At 42.9% G+C, this 23,474-nt stretch overlaps 1 protein-coding gene across 4 annotated transcripts; it reads left to right on the forward strand.

Annotated features, from left to right (window-relative positions):
* Positions 1-1,367: 1,367 nt before the first annotated feature.
* C25H8orf89 (chromosome 25 C8orf89 homolog) lies at positions 1,368-21,922 on the forward strand. Of its 4 annotated transcripts, none has more exons than XM_076924319.1 (6): positions 1,375-1,681; positions 1,898-1,978; positions 10,811-10,974; positions 13,696-13,828; positions 19,779-19,834; positions 21,555-21,922. In XM_076924319.1, the coding sequence occupies exons 3-6, from the start codon at positions 10,848-10,850 to the stop codon at positions 21,701-21,703; spliced, it is 465 nt and encodes a 154-aa protein (XP_076780434.1). In that variant the 5' UTR covers positions 1,375-1,681; positions 1,898-1,978; positions 10,811-10,847; the 3' UTR covers positions 21,704-21,922. The 4 variants fall into 4 exon arrangements, with proteins under 4 accessions (XP_076780432.1, XP_076780434.1, XP_076780433.1 ...); XM_076924318.1 differs by lacking the exon at positions 1,898-1,978 and adding an exon at positions 9,804-9,882; XM_076924317.1 differs by lacking the exon at positions 1,898-1,978 and having other exon boundaries at positions 1,368-1,681.
* Positions 21,923-23,474: the final 1,552 nt, after the last annotated feature.

The raw sequence follows: 23,474 nt of genomic DNA on the forward strand, positions 1-23,474 counted from the left end.
TTCATCCTCGTTGGTGGGATCAGTGCCTTATAAATTGGCACTTGTTTTTCACCCTTCTCTATGTGACATTTGTTTTTCTGGAGGGACGCAGTGTTCAAGAATCTTTTTGAAAGAAAATCCTCACCAAACACTGACCCCGTCTTCACCTTGATCTTGAATTTCTCAGCAGTAGAACTCTGAAAAGAAAGAAGAAAAAAATTAAGGTAGAGTTTTAGACATGCAGCAGAAGAACAGTGTGGGGAAAGCAGAGTCTGTCGGGTACAGGAGCCATGAGGGCGTGTAAAAGAAAACCTTTTAATCATAAACGTTTGGATGCTGGTATATTGTTTAATCCATATAATCTCTTCTATGAGATTCTCCACCACGCAACCCCAGAACTGAATTTATAGTTGGTTTTGAGATGGACTTCAGACATATTTTCTCCTAATTTCCACCCCTGTCTTAAGTTCTGCTAGTTAGTATGCAACCCAATCCTAAATATGTTTCTTTATCCTTATTTTTTTCATGAATTCTTTTAGTTATATAAAGTATACATATATGTGTTTTTATTGGAGGCAAGGATCTCTTGCTTCCTAGACTAGCCTTGAACTTACTGTGATGACCTTGAACTGACCCTCCTGCCTCCACCACACCATGTCCTCTTTATGTGATGCTAAGCACCAAAGCCAGGGCCTGAGACATGCTAGGAAAACACTCCACCAAAAGGTCTAGACACCCCACTCCCCCGCCCCACTCCACTGTCTCCAGTTTTACTTGACAGGTTAGCTTTCTCTACCCTGTATTACAGCCTGGTTCTAATCTGAATTGGCTTTCTTAACCAGGGCACTTCAGTACTGGTGTTCTCTGTGTTAAGCAGTGTGAGGCACGCTGATGTCGAGATCTTACTAAGTAGATGCAGGTGCTAGACTTCCAAGGTAGGAAAGGGACACACTTTACACAAAATGATTGAAAAAAATATATAGTTACATTGAATCTGAAAAATGAGACTGATACTAGCTCATGTGCCAGTGGCCTGGGTAGACAAACGCCCCTCCTTGTCCAACTGTCCATTCTCACCCCTACCCTTGGAAAAGTATCAGGACAGTGTCACCCAACCTTGTTTTTTCATAGCTCCCCTCTCAGAAGTGACCCAAAGGCAACAACAGTGTAAACCGCAACAGTGTAAGCGGTCTTCTAACCTTCCAGGCATATACATCCTGGCTTCATACCCTGACTGGGGTTCCTTCCCTGCTCTCTTACCCATACCAGCATCCACCCTTGCCCACTATCCTGACGCCAGGTCCTTTGCTGCTATACCCGCCTAGCTCAGCGGGCCGGCCCCAGGCTACCGGCGCCTAGCAACCAACGGCGTACCGGGCAGGCGGGGCCGCAGCCGCGCTCGCTGGCCCCGGCTGGACCGGGCCGTGCTGAGCGGCGGCGGAGCTCGGAGCGTCGCCGGGCTGCCGGCCGCCGAGCATGCTCGCCCTGAGAGTGGTGCCAGTGCGAGAAGGCTGCCGGCCGCCCCGCCCCGCCGCGGTGGACAGCCCGGAGACGCGGCCAGTCTCGGCCGAGAGCTCGGGTCCACCCACGGCCGCCGCTGGCTCCCGCGCTGCCCGCTTCCCCCGCTGGCCAAGACGTCCTCCTTGGTGCCGTGGGTCCGGCACTTGAAGAAGCCCATCTCCTCTGTGCAGCTGCGGGGACGGTGAGTGCGGGGAGCCAGGGCTCCAGGCTGGAGGCAGGAAGGGCTGTCTTCAAGAAGGGGAAACTGATGTAGAGAGCTACGTGGGACACTCCAAAGCTGCCCTCAAGGCACTTCCACAGCACGGCTTGGGCATGAGGACCTAAGCCGACACCATTTGTGGGGTCAGGTGGCAAGAAACGAGGATGAAACGCTGAATATTCTTTTCACACCTCTTAGGTTTTGTACAAGCAAAGGACCCTTGTACTGGACACAGCTTTACAAGTTGACCCTGCACCTCAGCTAGAGCTTAAACCAAAGGTTGGGAGCAGAGATGTGTTTACTTTCTTTGACTACCATGTGGCCCCCCTTTCTCTAGCAGTCTCAACTAGATGGATCAGAACTCCCTACATTGCTGATTCTGTTTTGTATCATTTCTGATGTGCTCATATTTGTGGGCGTTTTAAAATTTTTTATTATAATCTAGAGGTACGAGGAAATAATTGTGTCGGTCACGCAGACTGTTTCATGTACTGGTCATCCATACTGATCATATAGCCCCTTTGGAGTCATAAACGCCAGGGAAACCATAGGGACAAATGCAAACAACTTGGCAAACAGTGTTAGGCTCCTGTGTCCCTTGAAACAAAACAACCACAGGTCTTGGATTGTCTGTCTGTGAGTGTGCATATGTAATCCCTATTAATTAAATGTTAGAATAAGGTTTTGTAAAACTTTTGTTGTTACCCTTTAAAAACCATTCTCTGTGTTTTTGTAATTACATTTTGGTACATTTTGGTACGCTTCACTGACCCAACCCTACTTCCTTTACTTGTAAATACATCCGGTGGTTTTTTTTTTTTTTTTTTTTTTTTTTTTTTTGTTTTTTTTTTTTTTTTTTTTTTTTTTTTTTTTTTTTTTTTCGAGACAGGGTTTCTCTGTGTAGCCTTGGCTGTCCTGGAACTCACTCTGTAGACCAGGCTGGCCTCGAACTCAGAAACCTGCCTGCCTCTGCTTCCCAAGTGCTGGGATTAAAGGCATGCACCACCACCGCCCAGCCGGTGTTTTCTTTCTTCCACAGTTTTTCCCTGTTATTTTGGCCACGGGCGGTATAACCTGTGCATTTCTAATTGATATTGGGTCCAGGTTTTTCATTTTACATGTATTTCACAACAATGAACTTTGTAAAAAAAAAAAATGTATTTATTCTGTTTGTAGAGTGCTTATTACATGCTTCTCGCCACTGGACACTTAAAAGTGTTTTAAAAATTTAGACTTTGTCTACTTATGAGAGTCAGAAGCATGGCCCTAGGACTATGTAACTATCAGAGGGCAAAGTCAAGACTAAAATCTAGGTTCACTTTACTCTAGAGCTTGTCTTTGTAGGGTTTGAAGCCTCACTGAGCCATTGGCTGGCTGTTGGCGCCAGCAGCAACAATTGAACGGGGTTCACCTGTAAGAGAGGCTGAGGAAGGGAAACGGGCGGGAAGAGATGAAGCCAAGACAAAGTTCTCTGATCAAGGCTCGAAGTTTAATAATTTGCTTTCACATATAAAGGGGAAGCTCCACCCCCCAGAGTCTCTTCTCGGTTCAGCCCAGGAAGGTGTCAAGGCTAGCTCAGCCGGCAGTCCATTCTTCTTAGCTCAGGTAGCAGGCTCCAAGGCGCCAAGGCTGGTAATGCAATGCCTCTCCTAGGGCCTACTGTTGCTTGGTCTATTGTGGTAAATGACTTGTTTTCTTTTTTTAAAGATGTATTTATTTATTTTATGAATATGAGTGCTCTATCTACATGTATACCTGCATACCAGAAGAAAGCATCAGATTCCTTTACAGATGTTTGTGAGCCACCATGTGGTTGCTGGGAATTGAACTCAGGACCTCTTAACCACTAAGCCATCTCTCCAGCCCTGAGCTACTACCTCTGTACACTTAGATTTGGTCCCTTGCTGTCAGTCTGGGTTGACTGTCTTTCTGGACCCTCCTTTGCCCTTTCTTCATCTTTATACCCAGAAGACCTTAAAGCATATTCTGGCTTTCTTCTCTTTCTCAAACCCCCCTTGCCGATTTTAGTAAAGTTTCTAGCTTTAATTCTCATCTGAAAATAGGTAGTTCTTAACTTTTTATCTCCAGAGCAGCTAGCCTCAGCTTCTACTGCTTGGCTCTGGGTTGTGTCTGTCCACTGATGATGCCTTTCTACACTTGCTTTATGCAAGACGGTGTTCCTCATCTCCTGCCACTCTATGTACTGGCTCAGTCTCTTTGAACTCTGTGTACTGCTCACCTTGGTCAGGTTCACAGCCACAGCCACCATTAGGTCCCCCTTCCTTGTCAGAACTTCAACATCCAACTTGTCAGTTCCATTCTCAGTGAACTATTTTAACAACCACTGAGCAGGGCATGTCAGTACGTTTCTGTCACCACAGTACCTGAAAGGATAAGTAAGAGGTTTATGAGTTTGTGACCATCCTGGGCTACGTAGTAAGAGGACCTTGTATAAAAAAAATTTAAAAACTTAAAAAAAGAAAGAAAGAAAGAAAGAAAGTCACTTGTTTTAACCATGTGCCAGCTATTGGGGCCTACAGATCCCAATATGTTAGTTATATTGTAACAATTCCAAGGCAGATGTACTTATCAACAAGTGACTTTTCCAGCTTTTAGAAGAACCCAGGCTCCACCCTAATTACTTCACTCTTTTCTAAATTCAGCTAACGTACAATAAAAAATTTTACTCCATACATATCTTATACTGTCATGTTGTATACTTTGAGCCCAAGAGAATTTCATTAAAAAGAAGAAGAAGAAGAAGAAGAAGAAGAAGAAGAGGAGGAGGAGGAGGAGGAGGAAAGAGAAAGTGTGGACACATCAAATTTTCTTCTTTTCTCAGTACATTTAGGACTTGGTACACCTCAGAATGTCAACATAGCTCTATCAGTCACAGTTGTCGGAATGAACTCTCATTGTTTTTTTACTTAATTCCTCTTAATAGACTATCTACATTTGCTTCCTAATTATCATTATTTTATTTTTACTTTCAGCTCTTTGCATTGGCATTAGAAATACATACATACCTCAGTGAATATATAATCCTCTTTTTGTTATATTTACTTGACATTTGGTCTAAACAAATGAACAAATGGTCTTACTTTCTTCTGCAGCTTGATATTAAATGATCTTTTCTAGTAAAAAAAAAAAAAAAGTAAGGTTTGACATCCTTGAAGATAAACATATATCAGTGATTGTTCCTTTAGAATAAATTTCTGGATGTAGAATTGCTCATCAAAAATATTTAAATTGTAACTTGAGAGATGGCTCAGTGGTTAAAGCCCTGGCTGTTCTTCCAGAGGATCTGAGTTTCATTCCCAGCGCCCACATGTAGGCACGCAAGCATGTTTCACAGCCATACACAGGCAAAATACTCATTCACATAACAAAGCAAATAAAATTATATAAAAATATAAAAATAAAATTCTGCTTTTATTTTATTTATGTGTGTCTGTATATGTGCAGGGTAGGACACTATGGAAATCAGAAGAAGGAAGAAGGTATTAGAACCTTTTGAGCTATTGTTACAGGCAGTAGTGAGCTGTCCAATCTGGGTGCTAGGTCTTCTGAAAATACAGCAAGAATTCTTCAGTGTTTTGTTTTGTTTTGTTTTGTTTTGTTTTGTTTTGTTTTTTCGAGACAGGGTTTCTCTGTGTAGCCCTGGCTGTCCTGGAACTCACTCTGTAGACCAGGCTGGCCTCGAACTCAGAAATCCGCCTGCTTCTGCCTCCCAAGTGCTGGGATTAAAGGTGTGCGCCACCAACAAGAATTCTTAACTGCCACACCATCATCTCTCCAGTCCCCAGCCGATAAATATAAAATTATTTTCCTTTGCATTTATAATTTTTAAATATATTTAAGAAATTGAATTTTGGGTGCCCACAAAATGGCTCACTGTGAAAATTACCTGGTACCAAATCTGATGAGGTGAGTTTAATGCCCAGAATGTCCATGGTAGGAGGAGATAACTCAGGACTACTGTCCTTTGACATTCACAAAATACAATGCTGTGTGTGCATACACACATATAAATGTAATAAAACATTTTAAAAATAAATAGAATTTCTGAGTTATTTATGTCATTGTTTAAAAAGCTGTTTGGAGGCTGAGTGCACACCTTTACTTCCTGGCAGAGGTAAGCAGATATCTGTGAGTTTGAGGTCAGCCTGGAGGGCTACACAGTGAGGCCCTATCTCAAGTGTTAGCGCTATCCCTGTGTTATGCTCATGAATTTTGTGTGTCTGGTATTCTGGCCATTTGTAGAAGCAGTCTGGCTGTATTTCATGAAGTCTGAACCTCAACTGGAAGTTTTTGATTTTTAACTTTATTTCTTATGTGTGTGGGTGTTTTGCCCACATGTATGTCTGTCTATGCTAAAGAGGCCTGCAGCACTGTTGAGAATAATAACTGAGCCAGAGGACACGTGTGCTGAGGAGCTGACACCAGAGTCAGCCTAAAGCAGAAAGGCTGTGAGGACACCTGTTCTTCGAGCTGGCACTGGACAAGTGCTATGCTTCTCAAACTGCGAGGGCGTTCTACAGAGAGAGCCATCTGAGAAGGTCCCAGCAAGCAGTCCTGGAAAAAGAAAAGGCTATCTCCCAGCATGCTTCTTTCCAAGGAGCTCAAAGCCCAAGAAGAGGTGGAAAGACATGCAAACTGGCAGAGTGAACATCTGCCCTTCCCTCTGTGTGTGTGTGTGTATGTGTGTGAGTGTGTGTCTGTGAGTGTGAGAGTGTGCATGTGTATGTGTGTGTGTGAGAGAGAGAGGGAGAGAGAGAGAGAGAGAGAGAGAGGTGTGTGTGTGTGTGTGTGTGTGTGTGTGTGTGTGTAAGAGTTATGGATTACTACTATCAGGACAACAATCTGTAAGCCAAACTTAAGATGGGGGTGAGGGAAGGATTTTTAAAGGCAAAACTCACAAGAAGACCTTGAGTATCTGCAGAAGCAAGCTGAGAGTGGTTTTGCTCCACAAGATTAGGTAGTCAAGGCAACCTGAATGTCTGCACTAACCGGTTGCAGAAGCCATAACACAACCAGTTGGACATTTCTGTGTGGCAGGGAGTCACTGAGTCAGGGTTACTGGGAACTCCAGGGACTGGAGTCAGAGACAAATGGGCAGAGGGTGCCAAGATGAATGTGCAGGCTTAAATTTTTCAAAATTTAATTTATTTAGGGTTCTAGATGCTTCAGCCTCCCTTCTAGACCAGCGAGCAAAAGTAGGGGAAAATGAAGGTTTATAGAAAAAGGGGCTTGTGGACCTGTTTAGCAGGAGTTGTATGGGGACAATTCTACTCTCTGCTGTCAGGATACCAGCAGTGCAGTCCAATAGTAAACACAAAACAGGAATCGGTAGCAGTGGCTCAATCCAGCAGAAACCACAAGGCTCCACCAAATCTGCACGAGTCAGCAGAAGCTGCAATAATCAGCCAGAATACGAGAAATTATTTGGCACATTTTGCTCTACAAAGTAAAGACCAGCGAAACATTGGAAGGCATAGCAATGCGAAAGCATCCTTTCACTGTCTGTAGGGTTCTACTTCTACTCTTTCCAAACATCACAGGCCCTCTCAAGTATTTGCTTCAGCAAAACATCCTCTCGGGCGTCTATTTCAACAAAACAACCTCTCATAAAACAGCTTCCAGAAAAACATCATGTGACCTCTCACAAGACAGCGTCCAGAAAAACATCACGTGACGCAATGAAGTTTCCAAAGAAACCAGAAATTTCCCCTTCATGGATGCCTAGCATAAACTGGAGGGTTTTTCAGCCATCATGTTTGTGCAGAAGACCTGCTCCTCAGTGATGATGGATAAGGCAGAGAAGCCAGTGAAAACTCGATGGATCTGGACTCATTGTAAGGGACAGCAGCCCAGGCTGTGCCCATGTCCTTCACCCAGTCTTAGCAAGACAGAGCAGCAAATGCAGAAGGAGGGCCCTATGCATTCCAGTGTTCCAACCTTCTGGATCCACTCCTGTGAAGTCTACAGAGAAAGCATGACTTCAACACCCTATTTTCACCAATAGGTTGGTGGCCCATGAATACCCCACCCTCCAAAAACGTATTGAGGGAACTTTCAGAGATGAACTATATAATTGGTGGAGTTAACAGACTATCAAACTTCAACTGGCAACTGCAGCATATACATTTTTCCACATATTCTATAGAAATTTTCTCATAAGTAGATTTCTGAAATTGTCATTTTTAGGCCATAAAGCAAGTCTTATTTATTTATTTGGGTTTTCGAGACAGGGTTTCTCTGTGTAGCCCGGGCTGTCCTGGAACTCACTCTGTAGACCAGGCTGGCCTCGAACTCAGAAATCCGCCTGCCTCTGCCTCCCAAGTGCTGAGACTAAAGGCGTGCGCCACCACCACAGCCCGGCCATAAAGAAAGTCTTAAATTTAAAATGTTTGAAATAATTCTTGGTCCATTATCACTAAGAAATGGGATTAGAAATCAGGAGCAATGTACACACAGAGAAAACACAGGGCGTGGAGACGTGAACAACGCCTTGTTGGTGCTGTGAGTAGGGCACTGGAGATACAAAGAGATACAGTTAAAAACTACAAGAATCAAGCTTAAAATGTAGATACAATGTATCAGCATATGTGAAATATAGCAAAAGCAGTTCTGAAAAATATATAGATAGCTATGAGTTCTTAGGTTCAAAAACCCAGAAAGTTCTCAGACAGCCTGGTGATGCATCTCAGGGTCTTAGAAAACCAAGAACAAAGCAAAACCCAGGAGAGTCAAAAGGAAGGGTACAGCTCAAGAGTTGCAATCATGGCAACAGAGGCCAGAAGACCAATCCGAAGAATCGGTAAGACAAGGAGCTGGTTCTGTGAGGGCTAACAAGACTGAGAAACCCTTAGCCCAACCAGCCAAACTGACAGAGATGAAAAAACGACGAGATACTATAATACAATAGACAACGGAAACGTAACATGCATATAAGGAATTCTGTGAACTTAACAGAACTATTGGCAGGGCTTTGGGATTGACTTTACTGGGCTAACAGTGAATAAAGAAGCAAGAGACATGTTACAGAAATGTTAGGATTGGGTGGTTTGGGGACGATGAGATGGCTTAGCAGGTAAAGGTGCTTGATGACTTAAATCTGAAGCTAGAGACCCACAAAGTGGGAGGAGAGCGTCACTTCCCACCAGGTGTTCTCTGACCTCCACAGTGTGTGGAACATGCATTTTTGTTGGCCCCCAGACCCCCTTGGATTTTTCGAGACAGAGTTTCTCTGTGTAACCCTGGCTGTTCTGGAACTATGTAGACCAGACTGGTCTTGAGCTGACAGAGACCTGCCTGTGTCTTCTTCAGAAGTGCTGAGATTAAAGGAGTGTATCATCAAGCCTGGGTAGTTGTTTGTTTTTATCATATCAATGCATTCCTGAAGTTGTATTCACTTACAAGTGCAGAGTATTATTTTTTTCCTTTTTAAAAAAAGATTTGTTTATTTATTATGTATATGAGCACACTGTAGCTGTCTTCAGACACATCCGAAGAGGGCATCAGCTCCCATTACAGATGGTTGTGAGCCACAATGTGGTTGCTAGGAATTGAACTCAGGACCTCTGGAAGAGCAGTCAGTGCTCTTAACTACTGAGCCATCTCTCCAGCCCCCAGAGTATTATTTTTTAATTTGTATTTTTAAAATGTTCTTTTCTTTATTTAAAAAAAAAAAGAAAAAAACTTTTCTAGACAGTCTAGTAGAGCCCAGGCTGGCCTCAAACTTGCTGCGTAGCCGGGAATGTTCATAAAATTCTCATTCTCTTACCTCCATTCTTGTGCTGGGATTACAGCATACATCATGAGGAGAGAGTCTCTCTGCAGCCTTGGCTCTCTGAGAACGTATTATGTAGACTAGTATGGCTTCGAACTTACCGGCTTGCGTCTGACTCCTGAGTGCTAGGATTAAAGATATTCACTACGATGCCTGGCTTTCAAAGGTGGACTTTTAAACAAACTTTTGTCATTAGGAATTTCAAGAATAGATATAAATCTAAAGGTTATAGTATAATGAGTCTTCACGTATTTATTGTATGGATGTTCTAGGAAAATCCAGTTTTAAGAACATTGTTTTCTGACCCAGCAGGACAAAATGCTTGAAGAAAACATGTAGTCTGAGATGTTCAGAAGTCCATTTGTGTGTCTACATCTTCCCATGCTCACCAGTAAGCAGTATCTCTGCCACTCCTGTCCTGGGGCTGTTGAAAGACTGGTTTGAAGCTGAAAGTTATCCAGTCATCTCTACTGTAGATAAAAGAAGTTCTTAGAATGGAGTCTGGATTGTGATTCTAAGAGTCTTCTTCTTCTTCTTTTTTTTTTTTTTTTCTGAGCCAGAATCTCACTTTGTCTTTCCAGCTGTCCAGGGACTCACTGTGTGGCCCAGGCTAGCCTTGAACTCACAGAGCTCAGCCAGTCTTTCTCCTCAGTGCTGGGACTGAAGGTGTGTACTACCATGCCTGGCTAATTAAGAGTCTTTTTTTAAGAGTCTGATAATTCATACTGGTGTTTGGTTTTGAAATTAGTGGCATGGTCATTGTTGCCTGTAGCATAGTCTTATTTGGTATTCAATCCTTAGCCATAAATCCTGTGACATCAAAGCACTTAAGGGGTTGTCTTCAAGGATATCCAAGTGCTGGGGGGCGGGTGGGGGTGGGTGTCTTCCTCTTATCTCAGCTCTGAGTCTAAGGCCATCCTTGGAGTGTTATGTTTAGCCTAAATTACTTGAGACACTTGTCTCAAATTCCAACCAAATGAAAAGACTCATTAAAATGCTTAAAATATAAATTTTATTCTTAAAAGTCTTTAGCTTTAAAATCTCAAGAATATACTGGGCACAATGGCACATGCCTTTAGTCCTAGCATTTCAAGGCAGAGGTAGGCATATCTCTGTGAGTTCAAGGCCACCCTGCTCTACATAGTAAGTCCCAAGATAGTCAAAGGCTGTGTAGTGAGACTTTCAATGAACAAACTAAAACCCCAAGAATCCATATTTCCATGTTGTAGTAAATGTGTGTTAATGTCTAGTCTTCTTGGGAATATGAGAAGACATTTACAAGAAATGCCTGTGTCTTTCTCTTCCCTGCCCTGGAGCAGTGTCTCCTTCTCATCCGGGCTATTGAAAGAAGAGAAAATGTCAACACTATCTCCCGAGATCAAATTTGAGGCTTCTAACGTCACCAGAAGCTCCCTGGACAACTGCTTTCTGTTTGAGAGCAGTTGGCGGAAGGCAGTTTTGGAAACACAGAAGATGAGGAAAGGTAACTCCATTTCAATTCGTATTCTCTTGGAGGAACATAAGCATGGCGCCTGGGATTTACAGATTTTTTTTTTCCTTTAAGCAGTCAAGAGACATTATGTAACTCTTATTGCATTTATACTGGGCTAGTAGTATATAAAATTTATAAAAAGAAGAAATGGGAGCGAGTTAAGATTAGTATTCTGTGAGCAATGAAAACACATTTTGTTTATTGACTTACAGTTTTAAATTCTTTTGTTTATTACTTATTTTTAAATTGTTTTGAGACAGTCTCACTATGTGGTTCTGGCTGGCCTTGTAGCCCAGGCCCATTTTTTTTTTTTTTTTTTTTTTTTTCTAACAGGATTTTGCATACCTCAGGCTAACCTTGAATTCATCCTGTAGTCTAGGTTGGGCTTTTAATTCCTGATCTTCCTGCCTCCACCTTCCAAGCGCTAGATTACAGGCTTGTGTCATTGCGACCTTTCAGAGGCTTTTAGCTTCTTTCTACCTTCTACTTAATGCCTTTGTTTTTATTACTCTTTAAGATGTGTTTATTATTATGTATTTGAGTGTTTGCTTGCATGTATGTATGTGTACCAAGTAGTACTTGGAGACTATGGAGACTGGAAAAGGGTGTGTGATCCACTGGAACTGCAGTCACAGGCAGATGTGCATTGAAGTGTGGGTGCTGGGAAAACCACTGTTCCTTTGGAAGAGCAGCACACGTTCTAAACCTCTGGGCTCTCTCCAGCTGGCTGAGGAAATGACTCAGCCAGTAAAACACTTAAAGGCAAGTTCAGGTCCAGGACATATGAAAAGGTCAGTAGGCATGGTGACCCACCTTAATCCATCATAAGTGGGAAGAGAAAGGTAACAAGCTGGTTAGCCGAACCCACTTAACTGGACAACTCTGGCTCTGCCTTAATACATGAGGTGAAAGAGATTGGTAAAGGAACCCAAAGTAAATAGTGGGCTTCACATGCACACACACAGGCACACACATGCATGAACACATGCACACACAAGCACACTTACAGACATACACACATATAGACACATACACACATGGTCACACACAGACACATTTTCACACACAGACACACAGGCACACACAAGCACACTCACAGACACACATGTTCACACACACATATGCACACACATTCTCACACACAGACACACATATACAAACAGACGTACATGCAGATGAAAGGGTTAAAAATGTTTAAACCTTCCCTTCCACAGATAGAGTCAAGAGTGCAGATCAGCTTGTTCTGCGTTCTGGGTCCTAGGAAACTAGCTATCCACAAGACAAAATAGATGATAGATTGAATAGAGTTCAGAGCTGGGAGTTCAAGATAGCGTGACCAAGTGCTATGGGTACCAGGAACTAAAAACTGACCATAAGATAGATTGAATAGGGTTTGAGCTGAGAGTTCAAGTTAGCGTTCTTATGCATCCTGGATACTAGGAACAAAACGAACCACAAGACAAATTAAATAGTGTTTGATATTTCCCCCTCGTTTCCCTGGGTTGCGGTTCTTACTATAAAAACTCTATCTTTTCCCTAAGTGGGGGTCGTACTTCATTGCTTGCCTCTGCGTAGGACAAGCTGGAAGTGCGACCTCAACGCGTTGATTGAAATATACCTTTTGCTGTTACATCAAGTTCGGTGTCTTTGCAGTTATTGGGGTGGCCGTGAATTCCCAAGAGCAGGGAGGGAGTTCCTCCCTACCTGTGGGGCCTTACACAGACACACACACACACACACACACACACACACACACACACACGTGCACACACACACACACACACACACACACACACACACACACACAGGCATACACATAGGCACTAAAAGATAACTAAACAACTTGAAGCCAAGCATAGCGGAATACACTTGTGATTGAGCTCTTGGGAGGCAGGAAAAGTGTTGCAAGTTCAAGTCCAGCTTGAGCTACATAGAGGCTTTGTCTCAATTAAAACAACCAAACCAAACCAAACACTTGCACTGTCCCCTCCCCCCACAAAAAAAGAGTTGACAAAATGTGAAGTCAACAGAGGCAATCTGGATGCTTCATGTTGGTGTTTACAGACTTGCTTTAGATTTTGTGGAGAGAAAGTTCAAATCAATGCCAAGGGTAGGATTTTAGAGGATTGCGTAATTTCTGTTTTGTGACTATTCACACAGATGTATGATAGATTCAAGTAGCAAGCAGTGCAGAAGTCTTGAAAGTGACTTTTATCTAAACATGGTGCTAATTAATGTTCTGGGAACTCAGCTGAGTTTCTTCCTCTGTTACTGCTGCTCTTTTGGTTTGGCAGGGAGGGTAGGTGGGTTCTAGGGATGGAATCTAGGGTCTGGAACATTCTGGGAGATCCCTCTGTTACAGAACTGCTTTCCAATCCCTCTGAACTTTTCATTTTCAGACCCAGTGTCACTAAATTGCCCAGGTTGGCCTTGAACTTGCTTATATCCCAGATTGGCCCTTAATTTATGGTTCTCCGGCCCCAGCTTCCTAAGTACTGGGATCACAGGTCTGAGGCCTCATACCCCATGCTCCTTGTTTCAATTCTTACCCACCCTCCAAGTCTACTCCTCTCTGTGGTCAATATGGCCAAGTACCTCAGTTTCTTTCATTACTGGCTGATTTGCTTTGTGGTACTTTGTATGTGGTAGAAGAATTAGCCATTTAACCAAGATGATTGTATGATTTTTTTTTTTTATCACAACACACCATAGCATTTGGTCTAGAAGAACCCAAGGAATGTCTCAAAATGCCATATTTACCAGAATTGTCAAAGAGTTCAAGTTCATCTCCACTAGAGGCTCATAAGCGCCTGCTGCACACTGAGGCCGAGACCCCTCCAATCAGGTAGGTGGCCTGGCTTTGGCTCCCTTTTGTTGAATATTTGTTTGTAAGTAACGATATTGACGGTAGACGGGGCTAATGACTCTGATTTTTGCTTATTGAGTTTTTTTCAATAGAGGACTGAATTTTTAGGTTTTTTTTTTTTTAATGTTATTATGTTAGGCATTTCATTAAAGTTGATGAATTAGGCACTTTTCTGTCTTTTTTAGTGACATTGTCAGAAAGGACCCCTTCCCCACCCCCACCCCCACCCCCGCCTTTGAAAGATATTGATTGCCAGAGCCTAGTTCAAATGCATAAGAGCATAGGAGGGATTATCTGTAATGATCTTCACTAAACCACAGCATGCAGGCTTTAGAACACTGTCGATGAGGCCGAGAGACTAATAAAACCTTGCTCTATCAGGAAGGAGGTTTAGCTTGTCACCCATCCTTGTAAATTGCCACTAAAGGCCTTTCCTGGCTCAAGAGCTGAGCCTGTAGCTCAGTTGCACAATGCTTGCAAAGGCATCTAGGCCTTGAGTTCCATCTAGAAGGAAAAAAAAAAAACCAAAAAAAACTAGCTCTATCTGCATATCTGTAATTTCAGCACTTAGAATCCTAAGGCAGGAGGATTTCTAGTTCAGGGCTTACATAAGGAGTCCCTGTCCCCCTAAAAAAGAGAACCCTACATTTCTAATATAACTCTGACATCAATGAATCAATGAATGCTTGTTTCTGAATAAAAGAAAACACCTTTCTACAAAGAAATTGCTAGTGTCAAACTCCAGTGCTCTTGGAGGCTGAGGTAGGTTTGCTATGAGTTTCCTGGGTCACAGCATGAGTTTAAAGGCTAGCTTGAGCTACATAGCAAGATCTTGTGTCAGGAAGCAAAACAAAACAAAAGCAAAGCAACAACCAAACAAACAAAAAACACCCTACAGGCTAGAGAGGTGGCTCAGAGGTTCCAGGGACCTGAGTTTGATTCCCAGCACCCACCTTAGGCAGCTTACCTGTGACTCCAGCTCCAGGGGATCAGATAGATACCTCTGGTCTATTCATGCACACACAGACACACACACACACACAGACACACACACACACACACACACACAACTAAAAAATAAATATTAAAAAATAAAAGTAAGCTGGGCATAGTGCCTCACACCTTTAATCCCAGAACTCAGGAGGCAGAGGCAGGCAGATCTCTGTGAGTTCAAGGCCAACTTGCTCTACAAATTGAGTCCAGGAAACCAGTGCTGGTTACACTGAGAAACCCTGTCTTCAAAAACAAAAACCCAATTGGGCAGTGGTGGCGCACGCCTTTAGTTCCAGCCCTTGGGAGGCAGAGACAGGCGGACTTCTGAGTTCCAGGCCAGCCTGGTCTGCAGAGTGAATTCCAGGACAGCCAGGGCTATACCCAGAAATCCTGTCTTGGGGTGTGTGTGTGTGTGGGGGGGAAACCAAACACCAACCAACACAACAAGCATAAAACAGAAACAGAGATGTGTCTATGGGTTGGTAAAAACAGCCTCACGTTTTTCTAGGCTTCTGCTTTCTTATTTCACAGCTCCGTCCTAATGTGTTGGCATGATAAACATCATGAACTTGGGGTGTGGGCAGCGGGTAAATATTTTCATTTTACACTTTCAGGCCAGGATCCTTCATTGATGGAACTCAGGGCAGCAGCTCAAGGCAGGGGCTTGAAGCAGAAATCGTGGAGGAACACTGCTTACTGGCTAGCTCTCTGACTTACGTTCACCTGCTTTTCTTTTAAAAGATTATTTTTATGTGTCTGAGTGTTTTGCCTGCATGGATATATGTGTACTACATACAGGTCTGGTGTCTTCAGAGGCCAGAAGAGGGGGTTGGAATCCTTGGAACTGGAATTACAGATGATTGCCAGCCACTCTGTGGGTGCTGAGAACTGTACCCAGGTTCTCTGGAAGAAAAGCCAGTGCTCTTAACCTCCTAGATATCTCTTCAGCTTCAGCTAAGTTTCTGATGCAGCCCAGGGCTACCTGTCTAGGGTTGGTACTGTGCCCAATGATCTCTGCCCTTCTATATTAATTAGCAATTAAGAGAATGCCCAACAGACACATCTACAGGCTAACCCAACGAGGAAGTCCTTCAGTTAAGGTTCCCTCTTTCCAGGTGTGTCTCATTGAGAATCAACGTTAGGCACCACAGATTAACATTTGTTCATTTGGCCATCTTATAAAAAAGAAACATTAGGGCTGGAGAGGTGGCTCAGGGGTTAAGAGCACTGACTGCTCTTCCCAGAGGTCCTGAGTTCAATTCCCAGCAACCACATGGTGGCTCACAACCATCTGTAATGGGATCCGATGCCCTCTTCTGGTGTGTCTGAAAAGAGCCACAGTGTACTCATACATAAAATAAATCTTAAAATAAAAAGAAACATTATGTGAGTTGTAACTTTTTTTAAAAGAAGATATAGATATACAGATATCTATATCTGGGTGAGTTGGTTTTGTTTTTGTCTTTTTTGGTGCTAGATTATAGGCATGAACCACTAAGCTTGGCAGATTTTCATTTTCATTTTCATATGATCTTCTTACTACAACGAACTTCAAAGTCATTCACCCACAGGCTGTATACAAGACTGGGATGTTAGATTTATTTTTTCAGTTTTCTCTAAGATGGAGATCTCTGTAGCCTGGGTTGATTTGGAACCCATGCTGAAGACCAAGTGGCCTTGAACTCACAGAGATCACCTACCTCTGCCTCCGGAGCACCGGGATTAAAGGTGTTCACCACTGTTTGCTTTTGTGCTGTTAAAGACTGAGGCCAGGACTCTGTGATTGCTGTGCTAGCCATCCACCACGGAGCCATATTCCCAGCCCTGGCTTTATTATTTTCTTTGAGAGAGGGTCTCATGTAGCCCAGGGTAGCCTTTAACCCACAATATGGCAGAGCAGTAAGTGTCTTCTGTCAAGTCCTGGGACTATAGGCATGTGGATTATACTTTTTTTTTTTTAAGAATATTTTTACTGACTGGGTGGTGGCGGCACACGCCTTTATACCAGCATTTGGGAGACAGAGGAAGGTAGATCTCTGAGTTTGAGGCCTCCTGGTCTATGAGGTGAGTTCCAGGACAGCCAAGGCTACACAGTGTAATCCTGTCTCAAAACCCAAAAACATTATTTTGTTTTGGTTTGGTTTGGTTTTTTTCAAGACAGGGTTTCTCTGTTAGCCTTGGTTGTCCTGGAACTCACTCTGTAGTCACTCGAGGCTGGCCTCGAGCTCAGAAATCCGCCTGCCTCTGCCTCCCAAGTGCTGGGATTAAAGGCGTACACCACCACTGCCCGCAAAAGCATTATTTTAATGTGTATGAATGTTTTCCATGCTACGTATGTACACCACATGTATGATTGGTGCGTGCAGAAGCCAGGAGGTGGAGTCAGATTTTTTACAATTGGAGTTACAGACAGTTGTGAGTGGCCGTGTGTGTGTGTGTGTGTGTGTGTGTGTGTGTGTGTGCTGGGAACTAAACCCAGATCCTCTTGCAAGACCAGCAAATGCTCTTGACTGATGAGCCAACTCTTTAGCCCTCAGCTTTTATTTCTTGAGTTTTTCAAATAGGATTGCTGTTAAATACTCTTGACATTTAATTGTAAAAACATAAGTAAATAACTAGAACATACTAGTGAAAAGTGAGCCAGTCTCACTCAGGTGCATGTGAGTTCAGGTGCCTAAGGAGGCCAGAGGTGTTGACAGCACCAGATGTAAGTGGGGAGAACACTAACTGTTGAGTCATCTTTGCAGCCTCTTATTCTGCTGTTTAAGACTTAATATTGACCAGGCATTGTGGAATACAGCTTTAATCCCAGCATTTGGGAGGCAGAAGTAAGCAGATGTCTGTGAGTTCAAGTCCAGCCTTGTCTACAAAGTGAGTTCCAGGCCAGCAAGTGTTGCTTAGTGAGACCCTGTCTCAACAAGCCAAACCCACCAGAACAAAAAATATCCAAACCCAATGACATCCCCAAAGCCCTGAAGTTGACACTTACCATGTCATATGATCTTTATTTTGCATAGTCTTGCTAGCTACATTATTGTGTGCACATTGCCCTGAGGTCTGGCCAATCACGTCCTATTTCAAGCTTGTCAGTTTTGGTGACATCTTTGGTTTTGTGAGTAGCATCACAAGGAGGACATCCCATCTATAGACTTTGTCAACACTTAGAATATTTTCTGAAGACAGATTTCCCAGCACCAAAGTGTAAAGGAGTAGGGCTGGGGATGTAGCACCACTGATAGAATGTTTGCCCACCTCCAGCATTGCATAAACTGGATGTGGTACAGCATTCTGTTGTCCAAGCCCTCTGGAAGCAGCAGGGTGGTCAGAGATTCAAGGTCATCCTCAATGAAAAGTTACATGGTTATGGGAACTAATCTCAAAAAGAAAAGGCAGAACTCGAGACAATAAAAAAGAAACAGTGAGTTGCTGGTGGGGCAAATGTTCTGTCAAAAGAGGAAGGATGGTAAGTGTGCAGAGCGAGAGAGGAGGTGCCCTTTGAAGCATGGACCCCAGACCTGCTGAGGAGCGTTTACATCATTTCTAAGACACTAGTGTCCGTGACGCTCCCCTGTCCCATGATGTGCAGCCCTTTGCTGGCGTGCACATGAGAATATGTAGGGTAGCCTGGGGCAACAGAGTTTCTACCCGTCTCATCCAGACTTGTTACCCTTCCACCAACAGGTGCTCAGTCTAAATGAACCGGAAGTCTGGGAAACACCCCATGACTTAACCCTCCTACGTCTGAGCTTTCTGTCGCTTCCCTACTTCAGCTGTCTTTGGTTTTTTTTTGTTTGTTTGTTATCTGGCTGTTAGGGAAATGACATTTTACACTGACAGCCGTGAATTTGCTTCTTGGTGAGGGATAATCTGAACACATTTGTTCACACTCCGGCTAGCACCTTTGTGTGCACAGTGGAATGATAGGGGCTAGGTGATGTAATGCTTGTGAACGGGTGGGCAAATGTGAATGTTGGTGCTTTTCCTCGCCTTAGATTGAAGTGCCTTCGCTGCAGCCATGCCAGTGAGAGCATATCAAGTTGCCTTCAAGTGTTTATTCCCCTCTGCACATCACACACCATTCTGTGAGAAAACGACCTTGGCAAAGCAAGGAAGTACTCTTGTTGATTTGTCTGTGCACAACTCTTTACCTTCTTTTAATCCCCTTGAGTATTTGATTCTAAAACTTTGGTAAATGTCTAATCTTTTCTCAACGATTAATTTCTTAATAATAAATAATGATAAATTTCTTAATGAGGATCAGAAGTTTTCAGATGATTCTCGAAACACACAAGGAAAGTAACTGATAATAGCATCGTGGATGTAAAGATTTAAGTTGACTGTAGTTATGTGAAATGTGGAATCCTTACGGTGGATCACCTTACCCATTTCCCCCAATAATTTGTAATGCTGATGTACTCTTCAGGGACAAGAGTTAATTATAGGAAAACATCAGATTGTGGTGACTGATAGTGCAGAAATATGGGGTCTAGGCATCTCATGTGACACACGGGTATGCTAGTGTGCCTCCTTTCAGGGCTGCTTCTGTCACGACTGCTTAAACTTACCTTAAAGGCCTATACAGAGCCTTAGTCAATGCTTGGCTACTGGTGATGTGTACTAGAGAAGTCTACTGTCGGGTTGGTTCATTTCCACTTCTGATGGGGTTGATTATGATAGAGTTAGTTCTCTTCTGTACACTTATTGTTATTCTTATGTGACATCGTTTAACAAGCTGAGTTTTCGTAGAACACATCACGTGCCACACAGGAGCATGGGGGCGTGTCCCCAGCACAGGAGCAAACAAAGCAAAGCAAAACAAAACATAAAAAGCCAAGGGCGCATCACTGAGACTATGTTGTTTGCCTCTTGTTGTGTTCTTCAAAGTCACAGGCTGAGGGTTGACATATGCCATTTTGTGACTGCCCATAATGTTTAGGATAAAGAAGACCAAAGAGTCATGCAGCATGGCAGCACTTCAGGAGAAGTCGAAAGGTACGTCATCACTTCACGGGGTTCTTCCCGCACCTTTGATTTTTTTTCAATAGGGTTTTTCTATGTGGCAAGGATGGCTTCCAACTCACAGTAATCCCCTGCCTCAGACTTCTGGGAGCTGCCATTATGTGCCCAAGCCCCTTGCCTAGCTTGTTAATGTTTCAGCTAAGCTCTGCATAGTTGGTAAATTTGATGTCTGAGGTTCATTACACACACTTCTGTCCTCTCAGGACCAAGGCCAGGCCTCCAGCATAGCTCTCACGGGTGCCTTAGAAGCCTTGAAACTGGCTTCCTTAGTTTAAATCTCGGCATGCATTCTCCACCTCTACCCACAGTATTGCCTACTCAAAGAGGCTCCTCCTCTGAAGCACAGGCTTGAATGTAAATTTAGCACGGAACCCTTTACCACCCTTCCTGAATGTTCCATTCTATCCTATCTTCTTTTAAAAACCTATTATTTTATGTGTATGGTGCCTTTGCTTACATGTATTTTGTGCTGTAGTACTATGCACCATGTGTGTTCAGTACACTCAGAGGCCAGAAGAGTTACAGACAAGTTGTGAGTTTCCACGTGGATGCTGGGAATCAACCTGGATCCTCTGGAAGAACAGACAGGGCTCTAAACTTCTGAGTCATCTTTCCAGCCTCCTTCTCCTCCCCCTTCACCACCTTCTCCTTTTTAAGATTTTTTTTATTTATGTATCTTATGTATATGGGTACTTTGTCTGCATGTATGTCTGCACACCAAAAGACAGACAGTTGTGGGCCACCATGAGGGTGTTGGGAATTGAACTCAGGACTTTGGGAGGAGCAGTGAATGAATGCTCTTAACCATGAAGCCATCTCTCCAGTCCTGGACTCTCATTCTTATCTTGTAATTTTTTTAAAATGAATTTTGTGTACTGAACACATTTCACTTAAGTATCTATCTATATTGCAAATGTTTAGACCTACAAACTGACTTTTTTTTTTTTTTTTTTTTTTTTTTTTTTTTTTTTTTTGGCTTTTCCAGACAGGGTTTCTCTGTGTAGCCCTGGCTGTCCTGGAACTCACTCTGTAGACCAGGCTGGCCTCGAACTCAGAGATCCACCTGCCTCTGCCTCCCAAGTGCTGGGATTAAAGGCGTGTGCCACCACTGCCCGGCACAAATTGACTAAAGTCAGTTTCTTTTCTAAGCACCATTGAGTATTTCTATCCTATTTGGAGGGAGAGTCTGTCCTTTGAAGTTTTAAAATCAGACATTCCCAACTCCTCACTTCTGATATGCTTGATCAGGATTTCCTCACTAAAAACTCTGCTGAATCAGGTAACTTAACGACACCTATAAGATACAGAGAATGTTCTAGCAATTCTGGTATCTACATTTACTGCCTCCCCTTACTGCGCTTGTTAGATTTGGAGGGTATTATGTTGGAGGTGTTGTATACTGCATGTGACAGAAAACACATATTTGTTGATATCTGAGCCCTACGTTAAACTCTTAGCATTTTCCTGAAATAATTTTACCCAAAGTTAGTGGTAAAGTTTCTTGAGACATATACTCAACAGTTTGCCATTTTTTAGGTATGTTAGAAGTAGGCATTGGCCTTTCTGGTAAGTTCAAGATATGTAGGCAAAGATTCAGTAGTGTCTTGTGGGCATCATTGGTACCACGTGTCACCTCACAGATATCGCCAGTCCTTCTGATCTGAGCTGTAACAGCTGGCTTTCTTCCTCACAGGCTCTGTCTTCAGTGACCCTTTCACAGGAGCACCCTCTGACTTCTTACAGAGGCTTTCCAGAATGGCCATACTGGAGTATGACACTATTCGCCAGGAAACAAACAAGAAACTGAAGAGAGGCAAGAAACGAGATCTCCGAGACTGCTAATGAGTTCCAAACCATGAGATACTTTCTTCCCCGGGCTGATGGTGCACACTTGCTGTGTTTCTTCCCTGGGTTGATGGTGCACACGTGCTGTGTTTCTTCCCCGGGCTGATGGTGCACACTTGCCCAGTTTCTCTTTTTTTTCCTTTCACTTTTTTGATATGTGGTATGATATACATACAAATGAAATGTAAATAGCAAATAAATATTTTATGTTATATATGGAATGGTTTGTATTTTGTTAAGATGGCATTTAACTTTTATTTTGATTTTGCTTTTTAAAATTGAAAATGAATATTTTATTATTAAAAATGGAATGATTTTTCTTTTAAAATAAAAATGGTACTGAGTTTTGAACCCAAATCTCTGTGTGTGCTAGGTAAGTTCTCTACTCACTGAGTTTTGTCCCCCATTAAGAAATATTTGAATTATGAGGATGTATGCATAATAGAAATTACATCCCATCAGTTATATTTATATGCCTTCTGATCTAATTTGATAAATGCTTTTGAGGGCTTATTTTTGCTAGTTCAAGAAAAATCCAGGAATAGTGTCATACATCTAAAATCTCATCATTCTGGAGGCTGAGGCAGGAGGATTTTTGACTTTGGACTACATAGTGAGGCCCTGTCTCAAAACAACCAAACAACTAAACAAAACAGATTCAAGTAAAGTATGTGTTGTTGGCATTGGAAGGAGATCAACAGGGCCTCTGAGATAGCTCAGCTGGAAAGGATAGTTGCTGCCCTTCAAGAGGTCCCAAGTTTGGCACTCACAGCAGGCTGCTTGTAACCACCTGTATCTCCAGGACCAGGGGATCTGATTCCCTCCACAGGCACTTCTACAGCTGTGGCTTACAACCATGTAAAATTAAAAAATAATAATAATAATAAAAAAACTTTTTTTTTTTAGAAATATGTTTTTATTTAAAAAAGAAAGGTCAATGAAAGGGGTTGTCATGTTTGGAAGCTATTGTGAGATAAATATTCAACTAGAAGAAAAGGACTTATTAGCTTAATTTGCTGATGAAGTCTAGATAGGTAACCCTGCTTTCGAGACAACAATGGATCTTTGGATCTTTCAATACTGAGCTTTAGAATGGGGCACATAGACACACACGGGTAGCACCCCCCCCTTCCCCCCGACCCATCACCTCAGGACCTTTACTACCAGGCAAAACAGAGTCTCTCCATGGTATAGACAGATGGATCTGTGAGTGGGGAGGAGGGTGAAAAAAGATTTACCCCCTCTTCATGGAGAAGGTCTAGCTCAGGAAAGAAACCCTTCTCTAGGAAGTCTGGGGAATGTGAAGCTGTGTTTTTCCATGAAGCCAGTATCCATTTTGAGTTTCTAATTTTCTTTGGACTACACAGTAAGTGACTTCTAGTTACTAGTGTTTATGCATTGGAAAGTTTTATATGAAATAGTCTAGGTTACCAAGAGCTGAAGAGTGTGGATCACAGAGTCTCCTGGGAGTTTAGGAACCAGGCAGTAACCAACCCTCAGTCATGAGAACCCTGTGGAAGATGTAGTGTTTGAAATGAGCCTTAAGATGAGAAATGTGGAAGAGAGACCTTTCTAGAAGCTGGGCAAGCATAAGCAGAGTCACACAATATCCTTGGGGATGGCACATCTGGGGCACAATATATAGAGAGCAGGCATCATAAATTCTGCACGTCTGCAGGCCTCAAGTTAGTCCCAGGTTGTGTGACCCCCATCAGGCAGAGGCTGTAGAAAACCATTGGGTGGTCCTGGATGCCTTGCTTCAGTTCTT

The sequence above is a fragment of the Arvicanthis niloticus genome, chromosome 25 (genome assembly GCF_011762505.2).
Source record: "Arvicanthis niloticus isolate mArvNil1 chromosome 25, mArvNil1.pat.X, whole genome shotgun sequence".
NCBI classification, from domain to species: domain Eukaryota; kingdom Metazoa; phylum Chordata; class Mammalia; order Rodentia; family Muridae; genus Arvicanthis; species Arvicanthis niloticus.

Bases quoted from the DNA above. Each gene is read 5' to 3' on its own strand.
- C25H8orf89 (XM_076924317.1), top strand. From the start codon at position 10,848: ATGTCAACACTATCTCCCGAGATCAAATTTGAGGCTTCTAACGTCACC. The intron at 10,975-13,695 runs GTAACTCCATTT...AACACACCATAG, and splicing joins AACACAGAAGATGAGGAAAG to CATTTGGTCTAGAAGAACCC. The intron at 19,835-21,554 runs GTACGTCATCAC...TCTTCCTCACAG, and splicing joins ACTTCAGGAGAAGTCGAAAG to GCTCTGTCTTCAGTGACCCT.